Source organism: Rutidosis leptorrhynchoides, chromosome 2 (genome assembly GCF_046630445.1).
Source record: "Rutidosis leptorrhynchoides isolate AG116_Rl617_1_P2 chromosome 2, CSIRO_AGI_Rlap_v1, whole genome shotgun sequence".
Classification (NCBI taxonomy): Eukaryota; Viridiplantae; Streptophyta; class Magnoliopsida; order Asterales; family Asteraceae; genus Rutidosis; species Rutidosis leptorrhynchoides.
Window position 1 is genome coordinate 569,229,443 of NC_092334.1, and position 18,948 is coordinate 569,248,390.

The 18,948-nt window shown below is 31.2% G+C and overlaps 1 protein-coding gene across 3 annotated transcripts; it reads left to right on the forward strand.

Moving 5' to 3' along the window:
- Positions 1-7,557: 7,557 nt before the first annotated feature.
- LOC139893177 (nicotinamide/nicotinic acid mononucleotide adenylyltransferase-like) lies at positions 7,558-11,432 on the forward strand. Of its 3 annotated transcripts, none has more exons than XM_071876327.1 (10): positions 7,558-7,836; positions 8,773-8,860; positions 8,971-9,044; positions 9,314-9,399; positions 9,578-9,661; positions 10,105-10,189; positions 10,319-10,398; positions 10,596-10,697; positions 10,976-11,034; positions 11,116-11,432. In XM_071876327.1, the coding sequence occupies exons 2-10, from the start codon at positions 8,784-8,786 to the stop codon at positions 11,276-11,278; spliced, it is 810 nt and encodes a 269-aa protein (XP_071732428.1). In that variant the 5' UTR covers positions 7,558-7,836; positions 8,773-8,783; the 3' UTR covers positions 11,279-11,432. The 3 variants fall into 3 exon arrangements, with proteins under 3 accessions (XP_071732428.1, XP_071732429.1, XP_071732430.1); XM_071876328.1 differs by having other exon boundaries at positions 8,780-8,860; XM_071876329.1 differs by lacking the exon at positions 7,558-7,836 and having other exon boundaries at positions 8,797-8,860; positions 8,955-9,044.
- Positions 11,433-18,948: the final 7,516 nt, after the last annotated feature.

Consider the following 18,948-nt stretch of genomic DNA (forward strand, 5'->3'; position numbering starts at 1 on the left):
GGTGGAGTTCGGTCAACACCCACATGGGTTTGGGTCAAAACGGGTCATGGGTCGAACGAGTCTCAAAATTCAAACGGGCCAAACAGGTCGGGTCGATACCCATTTTCTATAATATGTAGGTCAAATCCGTGTCATTTATTATGGGTACAAGTGTTATAATGACTGGTGAATATTAGGATAGAGAATACATGGAATGTATATGTGTAACACTGAATGGTTAGGAGCGTAATTAGGAGTATTTTGTAGGCACATATACCATTACAAGATTATCTAACTGATACCCTGTATGAGTTTAAGTTATTTGAAAGATAATCCTGCAGGTAAAAGCCGTTCTCCTATAAGTGTGGAGGAGAATAACAAAGGTTTGGGTCAACACCCAGTAATTGAATGTTCTCCATGACAAAGAGTCTCAATGGGTCACAGATACTGATAATGTACAATCAGGTAAATTTACATGTTTTAGTAGGCTAATTTATGCTTACATATCAAAAGTATCGATGGAAAATGGCCTACTTGAAGCAGGTCGAGTCGAACCTTTGAAACTTTTTTCCAGCCTAATATTCTTGAAATATTTATTGTTTTATTATATATATAACACTAAAAGTATGTGCCAATGATCACCAGCTGTATTCTATGGACAATACTCCTACTGACTTGGAGGTGATAAATTTATATATAATTATAAAGAATTGGAGATTTATACTCCAAATGCTGTAATCATAAAATTTGAGTCTTTTTCAATTTTCCCTTTGTCAATCTTATATTTAATTATGTTACAGTACAAAGGTTGATTATGAATAACCATCAAAATTGTACATTTTATTTTGACTTTAAAAGCATATCAGTGATTTCAGTGATGCAATATCTTGACTATCAGTCATATTGTATCTATTAATATTTATTACAAAAATATCCTCCCGGGCATTGATCAACTCACCATTTTGGTGAGAAGGTGTTCCAGATTGACCCTACCCATTTTTACCCATACCAAGGCTTTGTTAATGTAAATAACATTTAATTTCGTTGTATATTGTTGGATACGATTCCTTTATATCAGTATAAAGCTAATTTTGGATACAAAGTGTTCCGGATTGACCCGGCCCATTGATTCCAGAAGGTTAGATATCCGTGGTTTAAATTTATTAAAAAAAAAATTTATTTTTCATGTACAGCTTTTCATTGTTAACATTTATTGTTTGTATTATTTTCTGAAGTTTCCAAGGACTGTCGAGCGTTGTGGCAACCAATTCCTTTTTGTTTCAGTTTTTTGTAATAGGAGATTATATTCAGGTGCGCAAGGGTGCACAAGAAATCATAGCTGGTATGGTTGCACGTGCAAAACTCCTGTTGTCGCCTCTGCGACGTCTCACATGCATCAGTATTGTCTTCTGTTGTTGTCACCCCAATGGCCCAAACACGATTGAAAAAGGGCGCACCTACAAGTTTGTCTTTCATGCTCTCTTTATACTGTTTTGTTGCCTTCTATATGTTTTGTACGGAGTAATAATATAGTTGTAGGTAAGTTTTTGGTAGTGACTAATTCTTTTGTTTTTTTATGTTCAATTTGTATTTCTTTTGTTTGCTTTTTTCTCCAGGTCTTTTGCATGTTTTTTTGTAATGCGGTTGTTGACTGTGGTTTGCGATGGTGTATGCATTTATGGAGGCTCTTTATAATGTTTTATTGTATTGTTTGACCTTTCTTAATACCTGCCTTATGGTATATACTAATGGCAAGTAGGAAGAGGAGAATGAAATATAGTTGTAATCAGCCTATGACGCATTTCTTATAGCTTTCCTTCATGATTTAGACAAAATGCATGGTGAAAAACAATTAAGTGATGTATAACTTCATCTTTTTGCTACTACCAGGATGCTGTAAAATACCCTGAAAACATGAGGTATAATTTCAGAAGGTTTATTAGGGGTTTACTAAATAAGGTATAAACACCAATTTTTTTAATACTTCGATATTAGACAAGTTATAACACTACAATTTTGTGCAAGTATTTTTAGAAAAACTTACATGCAAACTACGGAGTATAATTATAATTTGATACGGGTACACTACTCAAATGATTGTTACAAGTTGCTTACTTGTATTGTTGAAACATAATTGAGGGTTAAATATTATAAATGTCGTTCAACGCACATGATCTTAAATGTATATTTGGTTGTGAAATAATATTGTCTTTATTATATCGTTAATTAATATAACATTTAAAAGTTTCAATACTGTTTGCTGAAGAGTCCCCGTGCAACGCACGGGCTCTTAAATCTAGTATATATATATATTAATTATAATTTTTATTATTATTATTATTATTATTATTATTATTATTATTATTATTATTATTATTATTATTATTATTATTATTATTATTATTAATCATATGATTATTATTAGTAGTATTAGGAGCGATATTATTAGTATTTATACATCAAATACTACGACGAAGTGTTGTTCGAGTAATTTAAAAAGGGATTTTATGAGCGTGATAGAGCTAAGAAAATTATGGGTTATAGCTATGGAGGTTATGGGTATGGTTCGGGGGTTTTGCTCGTGAGCCAAACTAGTGTTTATCATCTCCGTTGCGTCTACGTACTTTCCTGCAATATTGAATCTCAATATTGATACGTGAGCACTTATAACTTAACTTTTATTTATTAATAGTGTATCCCTGACTAGTGCTCGAGTATATAGGATTATGAATGCTTGTACTATTGCCGTTAGATAGGTTATGTTGAATCCTGAATTAGTTACATATGCGGTTGAGATAAGATATAAGATATGCATGTCGTTGGAAAGCTGGCGAAAAACTATAAACTTTTCATTTAGATATCGAATGGATTCGATGAACGGATTAGAAGTTATTGTCAATTGAATTTTTGTATTATTATTAAAAATGATTATTATTATCGTCGTTCTAGTTTTTATCTAATTATTATTATTATTATTATTATTATTATTATTATTATTATTATTATTATTATTATTATTATTATTATTATTATTATTATTATCATCATTATCAATAAAAGTATTATCATTAAAAATTGTTATTTTTATTATTACTACTATCGTTAAAGTTATAATTAGTATTATTATTATTATTATTATCATTAAAATAGTTATTAGTATTATCATTATCATAATATTTATTATTATTAGTATTATTATAATTAAAACTAATATTAGTAACACTTAATTATTATGATTACTATTATTATCATTAAAATAAACTCGATATAAAAGACGATTTAAAAACTATTAACAAATTGATTAGGAAATAATGAGTATGAATATCATGAGAAAATTTAAAGATATTGATTTAGATAAAATTACCATTTTTCATTATTTTTATCACTATTAGTATTAAAAGTATTATTATTAATATTAAAAAATATCATCCTTACAAAAATTATTATTTTTAATAGGAATATCATTGTTAATATAAAATTTCATTATTAATAAGAATTATCGTATTGTTATAATACCATTTTCGTAAATATAAATATTGTTATTATTATTAGTAGAATAATAATTATTAATACAAAATAATACAATTTTTACTTATTATTATTATCAATGTTATTTTATCAAATAAAAATGTAATACAAATAATATAATTACCTCAATAAAACCTATCATAACATTTTATGATATTCAATGAACTTTATAAATTTTATTATCTAAGATATATATAAAAGTATATTTTTATATAAAGTTTTATTTATTAATAAGTGAATTATATTATTTACTCTAATAAATCTTTTAAAAATATTTAAAATATAAAACGACTATATTTAAACTATATAATAATCATGTATAAATTTTGAAAATCATTTTGAGTCAAATTGACTTTTGTTGACTTTTGCATAATAGTCTCGAGCATTAGGATTGTGATACACTATGACATGACCTAAATTGTTTGATAGATATTGACCATTATATGAATATATATAATTAATATAGGTTCGTGAATCCGAGACCAACCTTACACTTGTTCAATGATGTTATATGTATTTTTACTACAAAATACAGTATGATAAGTTGCATTTGCTCCCTTTTTAAATGCTTTTGCAATATATATTTTTGGGACTGAGAATACATGCGCTACTTTTATAAATGTTTTACGAAATAGACACAAGTAATCGAAACTACATTCTATGGTTGGATTATCAAAATCGAATATGCCCCTTTTTAGCTTGGTAGCCTAAGAATTAGGGAAATGACCCCTAATTGACGCGAATCCTAAAGATAGATCTATGGACCTTGACAAGTCCCATCCAAAGTACCGGATGCTTTAGTAATTCGATATCATATCCGATGGATGTCCCGGAATGATGGGGATATTCTATATGCATCCTGTTAGTTCGGTTATCAAGCGTTCACCATATGAATGATTTTTGTCTCTATGTATGGGACGTATATTTATGAGAAACGAAAATGAAAATCTTGTGGTCTATTAAATTATGAAAATGATCGATTATGATAAACTAATGAACTCACCAACCTTTTGGTTGACACTTGAAAGCATGTTTATTCTCAGGTTTGAAAGAAATCTTCCGCTGTGCATTTACTCATTTTAAAGATATTACTTGCAGTTATTCATGACATATTTCAAAAGACGTTGCATTCGAGTCGTTGAAGTTCATTAGAGATTATTATAAAGTAAATTGACAGATTAGGTCATTTATAGTTTGGATATTATGAAATGGTATGTATACCTGTCAACTTTCAATGGAATGAAAGTTTATCTTTTAAAAACGAATGCAATGTTTGTAAAATGTATCATATAGAGGTCAAATACCTCGCGATGTAATCATATGTTATTGTATTCGTCCTGATGGATTGGGACGAGTTTTGACAAGAATATTATGCATTTTATTACAATATAATGTCTCAACTCATTATAGGTTGACGAATTACGACAGAAGACTTTCTCAAGTATGCACAAAGTATTAACAACAAGATAAAGAGTTATGGCAATATTCACAATTCATGATCATCTAACAAGAATAACTACATTGTCGAATATGTGGGAAAATACAATGAAGATTTGAGATAACCATCAACAATTCTTAATTCAATCGGCTAAAACTACATCACGATATCGGAGATGAATTATCTAATTTGAATCAAAATTTTGTTTTTTTTATTTATTCGTTAGTATATTTTGGAACTTTAAAAATTTGAATCCCCTAAAAAACATCTGGTTTAATGTTCATGTAGACATAATAATAGTTTTTAAATTTATATATTAATTTTATAGCTTAAATGATTAGACCCTTCAAAAATCCCGTAAAATCGCGGGTCTTTAACTAGTATAAATAAAGATATAGTTATAAAATTATAAATTTGGCAAATAAAAATGGAAGAAGACATGATAATAAATAAAATACTTATTTTCATTTACCTATTTACTAACTTTTTATATTAATACTAGATGGCAAAGCCCGTGCGTTGCACGTCTTGTTTCACATTTTAATATTATTGTTTTTGAAATATAAGATAAAGATGACACTTAAGGTTACATGAAGATGTTAGTAATATTGAGTATGAGCATCAATGATATGAAGTTTGTAAAATAGGAGTTATATAATGTTTTGGAATTGAGGTAAAGTAAGATACATACTCACACGTCGTATCATTGCCACACGCAACACGCCATATCAGTACAAAAGGCAAAAATTTGAAGAATAAAGATGCATATATGTGTGGTTCTACATTATATGTAGTCTAGAAAAGATATTGATGAAAAATATACGTGAAGTTAGAACTCTTATAACCAAGAGCATGTTAATTCATACGGTTTCTTCAAGTGATAGTCATATACTTTAGTCTGTTTATGATCCACATTAAAACTCTATCATATCTTTATTGCATATAGTCATCAAAAACTAACTCGTGAATTAAATGTATTACAGTTAACTATCATTTCATTTATAATGCATTAAATTTATAATTTTATTTTAACTATTCAATTGCATACTCTTTTGAGAGACACATCAAATTAATTGATTCACTTATTTTTGAACTATCTAGATGCTTTCACACTTCGTTCACACTTTTGGCATGGACTTGTAAAGTCATTATAAAAAAATACAACTAATTTACACTGTAAAAAATAAATGTACATCGTAATATAAATAATACAACTAATTCACACTTTTGGATAATCTCGTGATGCTTAACATTTACCCATGCAACATTTAAAACATAAATGATACATGTTAAACATTTACTTATATCAAAGTAAAAATAAGCTTTATATTTATTTACACACTAACAAAAAACTATACGATGAAAATGAACAAAACAAAAATACAACAATCGAAACGAAATAAAAAGAATCAAAACAAAAGACAAATTCAAAAGAAGCTACCCCGAATAAACAGGAAAACATATTAATTTGCATTCTCCAATATGTGTGACCATATTTTTCCAATTAATATTATATGAGATGAGATGAGATGATAATTCCTTTCTTGACATGTACATATGAGATCTAAGATGAATAAAGAACAATTGAGACGTTCTTTTCATTGGTGAGAAAAATAAAATCACATTTTTGGGGCTATCCTTTCAAATAGTGGTATATATAGTGGGTGATGTGAATTAATTAGTTATCTTACCTTTTATTACATTTATAAGAGTTACAATTAAAGTAGTAAATTTAGATAATGAAAGGTGTTTTTATTAATTATGTTTTTCTTTTCATATTCCCTTCCATTGATGGTTAAGTTGGAAGTTAAAATGGGAATTAAAAATTAAGAAAACAAATAGGTGCTATAACAAATTTATGATGGAACTCATATCATTTCATGAGTTAATACTTTTATTATTGTAAATTATTAATAGAACAAAAGTTTTCCCATTAAAGCTCAATCAATATATAAATAATATAAATTTATTAAAATAAATTGTAATGTGGTGGCACAAAATAGTTAGAGAATTTATACTATAATGTAACATTTATTTTATTCTCATTGATTAAATAATATTTCCTATTAATTGTACTCCCTCCGTTTCATTCCAATAGTCCACAGACAATAAACACGTAGTTTTAGGAAATCCTACTAAATTCAGTTCTCCACCAATGAAATATCTTCTCTCTCCAGATCCATCAATGAAATATCTTCTTTCCTTTCTATTTATGGAAGTGGACTATCAGAATGGGACAGCTCAAAATGGAATAAGGCCCTATTGAAATGAGACGGAGGTAGTAGTAAAAATGGAGTTATGGTGTGTGGTGAGTGAGATGGTTAAGAAACTAACCTTGATCAAGAACATGGGTAAATAACCTAATTAATGGAAATAGGAGTCAACTTTTATAGGTTTATATAGATAGATTGTATTATTTCTCCAAAGGATTTTTCTTATATCCTTGCCCTTCCCTTATTAACACTGTATTCTCGAGTTTTTTTTTTTTCGATAGAAAAGAATGTGATGAGAAGGAAAGAGAACAAAGTGAAAGAAAAGTCCAAATGCAGCCTAAAAAAAATCAATATAAAGTAAAAACCTAAATCAAACGTCTGTAAAACCTGAATCACAATTGTTTGCAAGTTTTACTGTATTTGAATCCCTTTTTTTTCTTTTCTTCTCTTTTCTTTCATTAATCACAATTTGCTTCTTATGTTATTATGTTATTAATTAGTAATGTATTAGGGTTTGATTTGGGGAAGAATATGTTCAGAAGATTTAAGGAATTGTTCGATCAAACCAGAATCAAATATGAGATTATTATCAACGATTGTTTATATCTATATCTTCCTTGAGCTTTAGAAGCTAGTAACGACATTTGGCGGAATTAAGACGGATTTTCTTCAACGCTGGTACCAAATTTCAGACATTCTTTTATTTTATTAACTTCAGTTTAATAATTAAAATTATTATATAATTATTATATGCATCAACAACGATTAAGTTTTATATTATTGAAATAGTGATTGTAGTCTATAAATGATCCAAATCAATATATGTAGTTTAAAACACAGTATTTGCCTGAGTGGTATCGCGGTGGTGTTTAACACCTTCGCCGGGTAAGAGGTCCAGGGTTCGAACCTGGCTTTTGAATGACCAAATTAAACATGGATTGAAATAGGCTCCATTGAGGTCAGCCCAAAGGGAAGGTTTTACCGACCCGATCCGGGACTAAAGTCCGGCCCGCCTGCCCCTCGGGATGGTTTAAGGGTTCGGATCCCTGTGATCGTGGTTCGTGTTTCCTGCCCGAACGTGTGTGTGCGCAAATGATGACTAGGCTTCGGTCCGGACTGATGCAATCTTGCCGTTCAAAAAAAAAAAAAAAAAAAAAACACAGTAGTGCATTTTGGTGATTGTGTAGTTTAGTTTATCTTATAGAAATAGTGATTGTATAGTTTATTTATTTTATTGAAATAAGGGTATTCACTACTAATAATGTATTGCAGAGTACGGAGTATTATATATAAGTGTCTGAATTTTCATAAACAGAGTTGACAAATTGTTTCTTTAATTAACTTCATCTTCTCAATATAGTTAGTATGAGCCAGCTTCTAAGGTAGTATGGTACCTTATATAGTAAAAATAGTATAGTGGTCCTACATCTATATAATCACATATATAGAGCAACTACATGTAATAGTGAAATATATTTTGATGGTTTAAAGGTTTCAAAATTTTATATTATTTAAAGTCAAAATAATTTGATTTAAAATTACTGACTGCTATGCTAATTGTAATTTGGACTTAAAAATTACATATATTAAAGAGTGCGAGTTTGTTTGCGTTAGATATCAGGTAAATGGATGTTGTGTTGCCACTCGATAAGATATCGTTAGATTCTACGGATGAAGATGGTTTGTCACTTTCAGACCCAAAGTAAGTGTTATGTACTTATACTGTTAAAAAAGTATAACCTACTTATGTTAACTTATCAACCTTTTGTCAAAGCTGTATACATGATTGCGAATAGTCTGTTACTCATGCAGTGGGAAAATGCATGTAGTTTTGGTTTCAACTGGAAGCTTTAATCCTCCCACATTCATGCATTTACGCCTTTTTGGTATGTAGTTGTTTGTTTATTTGATTTGTTATATTGTCATGTTTGAGAAATGAATAAAGCTACAACAACAACAACAACAAAAACAACACACCCAATCCCATTTTGTGGGGTATGGGGAATAAAGCTAATATATGGTATATGTTTTAGCTACAAATATTTGTCTGTAATGTAAAAGGAACATAAGAAGTTTTGATTACATGTGATGACCAGAAGTACGATTCAATATAAGGCGATTTGTGCTATTGCTAACTGTTTATTTTCATGTTTAGAATTGGCGAGAGATGCACTCAACTCAAAAGGTTTTAATGTTGTTGGGGGATACATGTCGCCTGTAAATGATGCCTACAAGAAAAAGGTACGTGGCTTACTGATTGTGCATGCCCTAGATAAAGCCTGAGACGTTCATTAATGTCCTAACATTACCTTGCACTATTTATGAACCCAATTTTATTTCTTTAGACAGGATGATACGTTTTGTTAAGTTGTAGACTCATAGTGCATGAGCTTTTTGTTTTAATTTTATTATTGTGTAGGGTCTTATACAAGCTGGACATCGCATTGCAATGTGCCAACTAGCTTGCAAAAGTTCTGAGTTTATAATGGTGGATAGCTGGGAGGTAAGAAACTTGAACATTTATGAACATTGTTTTTGTATTTTAACTTATTAGGAGATGTTGTATACAATTTTATTTTTAAGCATGCTGCCAAGTGGTTAAAGTTATAGTATCATAATTATCAAAGTAGCATTAACGAGTTGTAAACAACCATCACAAGATAGACCAGTGGTCGGGCCCGACCACTGAGTTCCTTGCAAGAGGTCTCAGGTTCGAATCCTGTCTAGGACGAATATATTGTGGTGACCAGGGAAGGGTTGGGAAACAGCCAGAGAGTAATCCTGCTGGGCTACGTACATCAGAGTATGGGGTCGGATCACTCGCCCTCCCGGGTAGCCCGAATAGCTTCCATTAACGAGTTGTAAACAAAATTATCTTACTTTTTTTTTTTTTTTTTTTTTTTGTTGTAATGTACTTATTGATGCAGAGTTATTTATCTGTTTTAGGCAAAACAACCTTCGTTTCAGCGCTCATTGACAGTGTTATCAAGAATCAAGAGCTTCTTTTGTGATAACGGGATAGTACCCAGTGGTATGGTCTACCCTCTACAACCACATATTAATATCCTTTTGTGATAAACTTCATGACTGATACTTTGTATATTGTAATTGGTCCCAATCAAGTAGATATTTGAGTATTATATCATTTACCGAATTGTAGCATGCCTGAAAGTCATGCTTGTCTGTGGCTCTGATCTGCTGGAATCGTTTGGTGTTCCTGGTGCCTGGATGCCCGAGCAGGTAAATTCAATCTATATTATATCATGTTATACATAATATTGTGATTGTGATTCTCTTAAGAACATTGTGCTACTACTATACAATAGCTTACAAAATCTAAATCACCCTAAATATGTTGCAATAATACACATGCACATCCAAACAAAATTAGTCACTTAAATTTTTTCATCACCTGTTTAACGATCTTATCATTATAGGTCAGGACTATATGTAGAGATTATGGTGTGGTTTGTATTCGCAGAGAAGGTCAAGACATTGTGAAAATCATCTCGCGTGATCAAATATTAACAGAATACAAGGTAACTCACCATCATTTTTCACTAACATATAACATGCAAAATTCAGTTCATGCTTGATCACGTTTATTTGATATGTCTTTTTTCATACTACTTTTTACTTTGAGCTATTCTTGTTATGCCGTCTTGGTTTCTCTTTTTTGTTGAAGATTTATTTCTTCCTTAGGCTTTCAAATCTAAATATCTCAGGTTTATCATGGTAAGGTATATAAGTTCTTTGTTTTTGTTGGCCATCTTCAGGTTATAACATCTTTTTTTTATTCTTTTTCTGAATTATGCAGAATAATATTGAAGTGGTAGATGAAATAGTACCAAACCGTATCAGTTCAACTTTAGTAAGGTAACCAATAAATTGCGGTACTCTCATTATTGTTGTTAATTACTGTCACGTGATACTTATTGAGTTTCGTTGTAATTACAGAGATTGCATTTCACGCGGTTTGTCGGTGAAATATTTGACTTCAGACGAAGTTATTGATTACATCAAACAAAACCAACTGTACATCAACCCCACGAGCTTTGAACGACACTCGCGGATAACATCCATTACACCCCTTACAAATAAGATGACCCTTTACATATAAGATGAGGAGAATGTAGATTATCATAAAAACCCGAATCTGTCGATTACTTTCAGCAAGTTTCAGAGTTTTGCTCAGTTATTGGGCAATGAGTCAAATTACATGTACTAACTTAAAGATATTCATGTGAAGTGGTTTGATCTTTTGGCCACTTCAACCTAGTTTAGTTTATTGCTTTCTTGATTCAAAATAGCAAACCACTACATGAAAATGTCACTGTACAATAAACACTAACACAACAAATAGGGTAAGAGATTAAAATGCTAAACATCCTCATTGTTTAATTATAAGTAATCAATAATCAAAAATTGTTGCCTATGTAAAGTAGTAATCAATATCACACTGTAAGTTTAGTGTTACAGTATGCATGTAAAACCACGCAATGTATGGTAAAGAAGACGCTTTTAGAAAGAAACATGAGATGTTTCTCCTGCAAAATTGGATCAAATGTATCACTACTCACTAGTAAATGATACGGGTTCCCTACTCTAATTTATATGTTCCAAACTGATAATAGGGATGAGAATACTGAAAAGCAAAAGGGAATTAACTTTGCAAGTGCGGTGAGTTGTGTTCAAATCATATGTTTATGAAGAATGAAATGAAAAACGTCATGATGCAGTATTGGTGACGAATTTTAAGAGTATATGATTTTTAGAAATAAAATATTTACATGATACAACGATTATTGTTTCACATGTTATATAGAACACATATAGAACTTACATTAAAACCTCTTCATTTTTCTGTTCTACGACGGTTAGGAGTCACTAACGGAGTTCGAATGCAATGTCAGAATCTACCCACCCGATTATTTCTTGAGACGAACATTACACTCACTGTCCCTCATGAGGAAACCCCCACGGCGAATCAATACGGGCATCACATGTGGTATTGTGGTAAAACCCCCTCAGGTGAGGCTCGAACGCAAGACGTTCGCAACCTTCAACGCCCATGAAATGAGCAGGTAACCTTAAGAAAAATATTTTGAGACTTATAGAGATTGAACCCTTGACCTCCCTTATGGGACATCAAGTTATCATCAATACACCAACACTTTAAGGTTTTAAAATCTCTTCATAATTTGGGAAAAACCTTATTCATCAATCATTTCACGGGCTCCATTCATGTTCGTTTACAGGTAATTAAACATTATCATAAACCCCTATGATGCTAATCTATTGGTAAATGCTAATCAGTAACAACAAAGCTAAGAAAATTTACTAAAAAAATCTGTTGACAAACATTCCATAAAAGAAACCTAATTGATTAGTTCAAATAAGCATCATCATCATCATAATAATAATAATAATAATAATAATAATAATAATAATAATAATAATAATAATAATAATAATAATAATAATAATAATAATAATAATAATAATAAGATATGTACAATACAAACATATATCATCATGTAAGACCTTACACATTCATATATTGCACCAAGATTTAAAAAGCCTAAAAGCAACACCCTCAAAACTCAAAAGGCCTATTAACAATTAAGACCATCAATAGTGCAGCGTGATGATCACAAAATCACCACCATCACGCCTCCATCGCGCCCCTGTGCAGCGTGATGGAGCAAAAATTCGAGCGGCGCGATGGATTGATCACGAGGAAGGTTGCTAACATTGCTCGCTGCTGATTGGCTCTCCCATCTTCGACCATTGCCCAATTTCGACCGTTGCCCATATTAATAATTTAAATAAAATGAATTTAATTTTATAAAAAGGTTTTGACAGTGACTTTTGGCCGGTAAGTACTCTGGTTCGTTAGGTAGAAATTTTGTGGTGGTGGTGTTGGAGTGGGTCGGTAAGTAGTTGGGAACTGAAAACCTTGTGAACTATAGTACACATGGTTTTGGTTGTTATGGTCAAAATCCAACATCTGTTGTGTAAGGTTTTGAAAGTCATACATAGCTGGTTAACTTTCTGGGTAACTTTGACCAAACGTTGAAGCCCTACCATGAATTTCGCGAATGCCTTCTCGCTGAGAATTAGTTACAAGATAAACATTAGTAGTTATATAAAAAATGTTATTTACATATACAATATATACAAATGTTACATACATAAAATATTGGCGGGCTCCCCATCCAGGATATTGATTGGCAGGTGTTTGATGTCTTGGATTGTAGACGCTAAAAACTGTACGTGCAATGTACCATTCCTTATAATCCGGACTAGTAGTGTTACTACCTAGTTAGCCTTCATGTAAACAACTCTCTTTGTTGTTCCAGTAATCAACATATTGTCGATGTTTGTCAACCCAATCAATGTCGGCTTTTCCCTTGAGTTTCATGTCATGTAGTTCTCGGTATTGATTCGGTGTAAGCAGAAAAAAGTATTCGGAATTGGCTGAATGAAACCAAACTGTCTACATACTCTTTGTGAGACGTGAGGTTCAACATTAGAATAAAAAATCATCCAGCCAATATAGACCCACAAATTCCTATCATGTGTACATTCGACCGGGAGTGTACTCAAAATATCTGATGTGTAAGGCTCCCATATAAACTGTAAACAAAATACACCATAAATTTATATATACTAGACAACGGTATATAAATAAATATTATTTAACGGTGTCTTAAAATGCTACAATCAACTATACTAGTGAAATGACCCGTGAAACCACGAGTTTGTTTAAACGAAACAGTTTAATGATATGTTTTATGTATTAAGTGAACGTAAATGCTAAAATCATTTAGTTTAATGACCCATGGAATCACAGAGTCCGACTAAGAAACTCGTAAGCTGAACATTTCATCAAACACCTAAAATGCATATTAAACAATCCACATCCAATCATAAGAGATAATATTGATTGTAATTTTATTTTAAAAGTGTAAATTAAAATATAAATTTAGAATTAGTTTCCTTCTACCTAGCTTTTATACCTTTTCGTACTCAACTCAAAATTAATTAAAATAATAATTCAAAATTATTTAATTTTAATAATTAAAATAATTATTAATAAGATTTAATAATAATAATAATTAATTAATAAGATTTAATTTTAATTCAAAATTATTTAAATTAATGACATCACCCACTATGCTTAGATTTTTTTCCTCTGTCTTTTGATTTTTTTTAACAAAAGAATTAGTCTAATAACGACATCATCATTATAGAATTTTAATAGAAACTATAGATTTAATATAAGGAAATGTTACAAATTCAACATTTAAATATATACGTATTTAGATATATATAAGTATTTAATTATAAGTAGTTATACCTGATCATCAGCTAATGTAGTTAAAGCTGAGCGGGTTTGTAATACAGTGAGCTGGAGTATTCTTATTGCTAAAGGTTGCATTCCACCTAATATAAGCGTGTTTAAAAAAACGTATGATAAATATACATTTAAATAGATTTGCGTATATAAGTTTTAATAAATAAAGTAATATAAATATAGTTGAATAATACCTAGCTGCATACGGGTTTGTCGGGTTGTAGTAGCATTCAATACGAGCTGGGGCAATGATCAGCATTCTTTCATATGCCCAAATTTGTAACAGCCACAAAGTCCTTGTATACCTTTCTTTAGTGAATTTTCAACAGCTTTACACAAATTTATATACAAATAAGCTAAGACTGCAGTCCGCCAACTTCTACGCGCCTCAACACTAAAATCTTCAAAGTTGGCCACATAGTTCAACGGGACCTCATGAGAGCTAGAATCCAGAAATAAATGCCCAGCAAGCATAATTAAAATGTACAATCTAGCTCTCTGTTTATAACCTTCTTCAGTTTCGACTACCCGATACTTCAAAAAATTAACCAAAGTTGTCACGACCCCCGTCTCGATTCCCCAAGACGTGGTGTGAACTTTAACATAGTGTCCCAGGTTATAGTCAACGTAGCAGCGGAAACATAAATATTATTACATCACGGTCTCTGTTTTTAGTTTTGGTACATCGTGGTTACAAAATATAAGTACAGACATAGTACAATACAAATACATCAAAATCTAGCCTATCAATACTAGATTTAACAAAAGACATTTTTAAAACTTCCACGATGCTCGACCTGAAAATACTCCAAAAGCTAAGTACCTGAGATAAATACTTAAGAACGTCAATATAAATATTGGTGAGTTCATAGGTTTAGTTACAATGCATAAGTTAAAGGGCATCAAGATTTCATGTACAAAACAGTTGAAAAGTTATTCTAGTTCATGAGCTTTCGATATCGAATGTTAACGTAAAAGTACCCGAAAACAAGCATCACTTAAGGTCTAAGTGCATGCGGTCGAAGGTTATGCATCTGATATCCTAGTAGGCCTATCCTGATGTGAGGAGTCATCCTCAAATAGATCTATTCATAATATTCGCGTTTACCAAACCGGTAATTAACGATATCAAAATCGGGCTTTCTAAAATTGACCTTTGTTACTCAACATAGAATATAGTTGTAAGTACTTGATTCCAATATTTAAAACAATAAACAAGTATTATCTCATCCCAAAATTATAAAAGATTGATAAAAAATGGGACTACGAACTCACTAGTAAAGCGGTGCGAAGCGTTCACGGTAATTGGTCAGATTGTGTTCGGTGTTCCGGGCTTGAGACCTAATGAAATGTTAATAGGTCAGAGGTCTTACTATTTAATATAGTACTTAATTAAGGTTTAAGATCAATCCCTTAAGTAATCTTACATGTCCAATTCGATTCTTGGTTTCAAAAGTTACTAGTTCATAGTTTTAAGAATAGACTGTTTTCGACTAGTTTTCTCATGACATAAGTGTAGGTGTTTCTAATGATCTAGACATCCATTTTAAGTGAATTTATTATCTATGGAAATCTCTTTGAGTGTAGGGTCTAACCATGTAAGGTTAGCCTCTAAACTCCGAACATAAGTTGGTCAAAAGTTCATTTCTTTATAAGTGTGCAAAACAGTTCAGTTTTACACTACAAGATCTTATGCAAATTTAGAAATAGCAAATCTTATTTATTTGACTCAAGAACTTTACAGAAGTCTTAGCACATATAAAAGTGCTTGTTCCCAAAATTAATAGTCTTAAAGTCTTCATTAACCTTGTCTTTGGAGATAAGGTTTTAGACTAATTTCTGACTTCAATAAAATCTTTGTGTCAACTAAATAGAACTAAATTTTGATGATTTCTTAATGGATCTTAGTGATTTTACTGTCCTTGGTTTCCTTATTAAGTTTACTTCTTAGATCAGAAGACTTTGGTTCGAAATCAATTTTATATTTTGAGCTATACATGAATCTTTGACACTTGGTCAGATTACCATGAATCTGAACATGTTTCACCAAATAAAATTCTAAAATGACTTTCCCTTTGAGTTAAATCATGAAACCTTTACTAGAAGTCTCAAACACATATATGAACATCATATAAATTCATGAGTTCCAGAGAGAAACCATAGGTTGGTGTTTAGGTCATAGACTTCAAGTAGAAATTTGGACAGCTCAAAGGCAAAATAGTTTACATAGTTTAATCACTCTGGTTCTTACTCTAACTTCATTTTAAGATATTGGACATATATAGATCTTAAGTATACTGATCTAGTATCAAAATCAAGGTTAGCCATATAGTCATCATTGAGTGATTTAACACTCCAGATCTGGATTTTACACCATGAAGGTTCTTGATTTTGACTAAAATGATGAATAGATTAAGTTAGCTAGTTATACCTTGATGTAAGATACTCCTAATGCTTAAAGAAGATGATTAATTTATTGATTGTGATCTGTATTTGAGAGTGGAGAAGAGCAGAGAGGGAAAGGAGAATGGATAAATGGAAGAATGAGAGGTAGTAGCAAGCTTATATAGAGGTGGTGGTGGTGATGTGGTGTGGGACGTGTCAAATGGGGAGGAAGGGGAGGTCATGACTCACCATGGTTCATTAATGAAAGACATGATGATGTTTTACAAGATATCTACTTAGTGGAGAAGTATTAGGGGGAGGTGTTTTGATGATGGTGCATGATGAAAACGTTGATGATGATGATGGTGTGAGGTTCTAGTCAATTTTTGGTTTTGCAAGTGTACATGTATTTGTGTAGGCTTTCTAATGTTTAATCCTAAGATGTTTACTTGTATGTTTAGGGTTTAGGAAGTAAGCTAAGGTTAGGTTCTAATCAAGATAGGCTAAGGTTGGTTAAATGAAAGAAATGGTTAAGTTCAAAGAAATCAAGACTAGTTGTGAAAATGATGGAGTGTAGAAAAGTTTCTATCTTATGAATAAATGTTCAAATGAAAATGTTTCAAGTCTTTATTCTAAAAACTTGGTTAATAAATTTATCTATTGAGTTAATATAAATATAAAGTACAAGTCTAGGGTTTATGGAAATGAGCTAGGGTTTATAGTAGTAAACTAGGGTTTATGATGATAAGTTAGGGTTTATAACTTTATGCAAAATGTGTGAAGTAACACCCACTTAAGTAAAGCTTAAAATGTATCCTTAGGGCTATACAAACCCTAAAATAAACCAAGACATAAATTAATAATTTTACTCGTCATGTCGGAAATTGTAACTTAAAGAAGTCAAACTAGACATCTTAAGTGGAAAAGCTAGTGTTGTGACAAAAGTGCCAATTACTATTTTTTCGGTAGAGACTTCTTCTTCTTCTTCTACCTCAATACCCAGCATTAATTCACAGTATTCGACCCAACATTCCTTATCACAACACAACCACACTCCAGATACAGGTTATCTGTTTATGGGCAGACCCCATAATACTTGAATATCTTGTAAAGTAACGGTTGCTTCACCGACTAAAAAGTGAAAGGTGTGTGTAACGACCCGACTTTTTCGACTTGCTTTTGTGCCTTGTGTTTTAGCGATACTGCGTATTTGTGCGTACTGTGCTACTTTATACTCTGGAACCTTTATATACATGGTTTACTTTTATTTATATGTTAAAACGTGCCTTAGAGTACGTAGGATACTTAACTTGATCACCGGATGCTTTATGATCGTTAGTGTCACTTAACGTTTCGATTAAACCGCGAACTGTGCGCACGTTTAACTTTTGTCGTAATCGAAATATTATGACTACGGAATACTAATTATTATTTCATAATAATAATTACTTGGATTTATGGATGCTTAATTATGCATAGTAATTTAATTATGCTTACTAGTTAGTCTTGTTGGACTTTCTACCTTGTTGGACTTAAGCCCACCCTACTCTAGCTAGTAGCCCATTTATTTAGCCCACTAATTAATTACTACTGACCCAATAATAAGTAAGATAAATGCCCATTTATTAGAGGAAACATGCTAGCATTTATGTCAAGTATTATCCTTAATGTTACATGAGATCCCAACATAAGCACCAACTTTAGACAACCATTAACCAAAAATCAACTTTTTGTCCCCCCTTGTCCCCCCTCAAATTTTCGACCACCACCACCATTCCCTCCCTCATTTCCCTATAAATACTAGCCTTATGCATCTCATTTTACACTTACTCTCATTTGTATTTCACACACACTTATTCTCCTATCTTCTCTCTAGTCTTTTTCACTCTAAAACTTGTAAGTTTTTGATCTTTTCTTCTTCTTTTCTTCATCATTTTCGAACCATCATCATCATTCTTTAGAAGATCAAGCTTTTTAGCTTTTGATCTTGATTACATCTTGTAGATTCAAACATGGATTTGAATCTTTCAAGAACATGGAAGATT

Coding starts and splice junctions, on each gene's coding strand:
- LOC139893177 (XM_071876327.1), top strand. CDS start 8,784: ATGGATGTTGTGTTGCCACTCGATAAGATATCGTTAGATTCTACGGAT. Junction 10,190..10,318: donor TAACGGGATAGTACCCAGTG/GTATGGTCTACC, acceptor ACCGAATTGTAG/CATGCCTGAAAGTCATGCTT. Junction 10,698..10,975: donor AAATATTAACAGAATACAAG/GTAACTCACCAT, acceptor TGAATTATGCAG/AATAATATTGAAGTGGTAGA.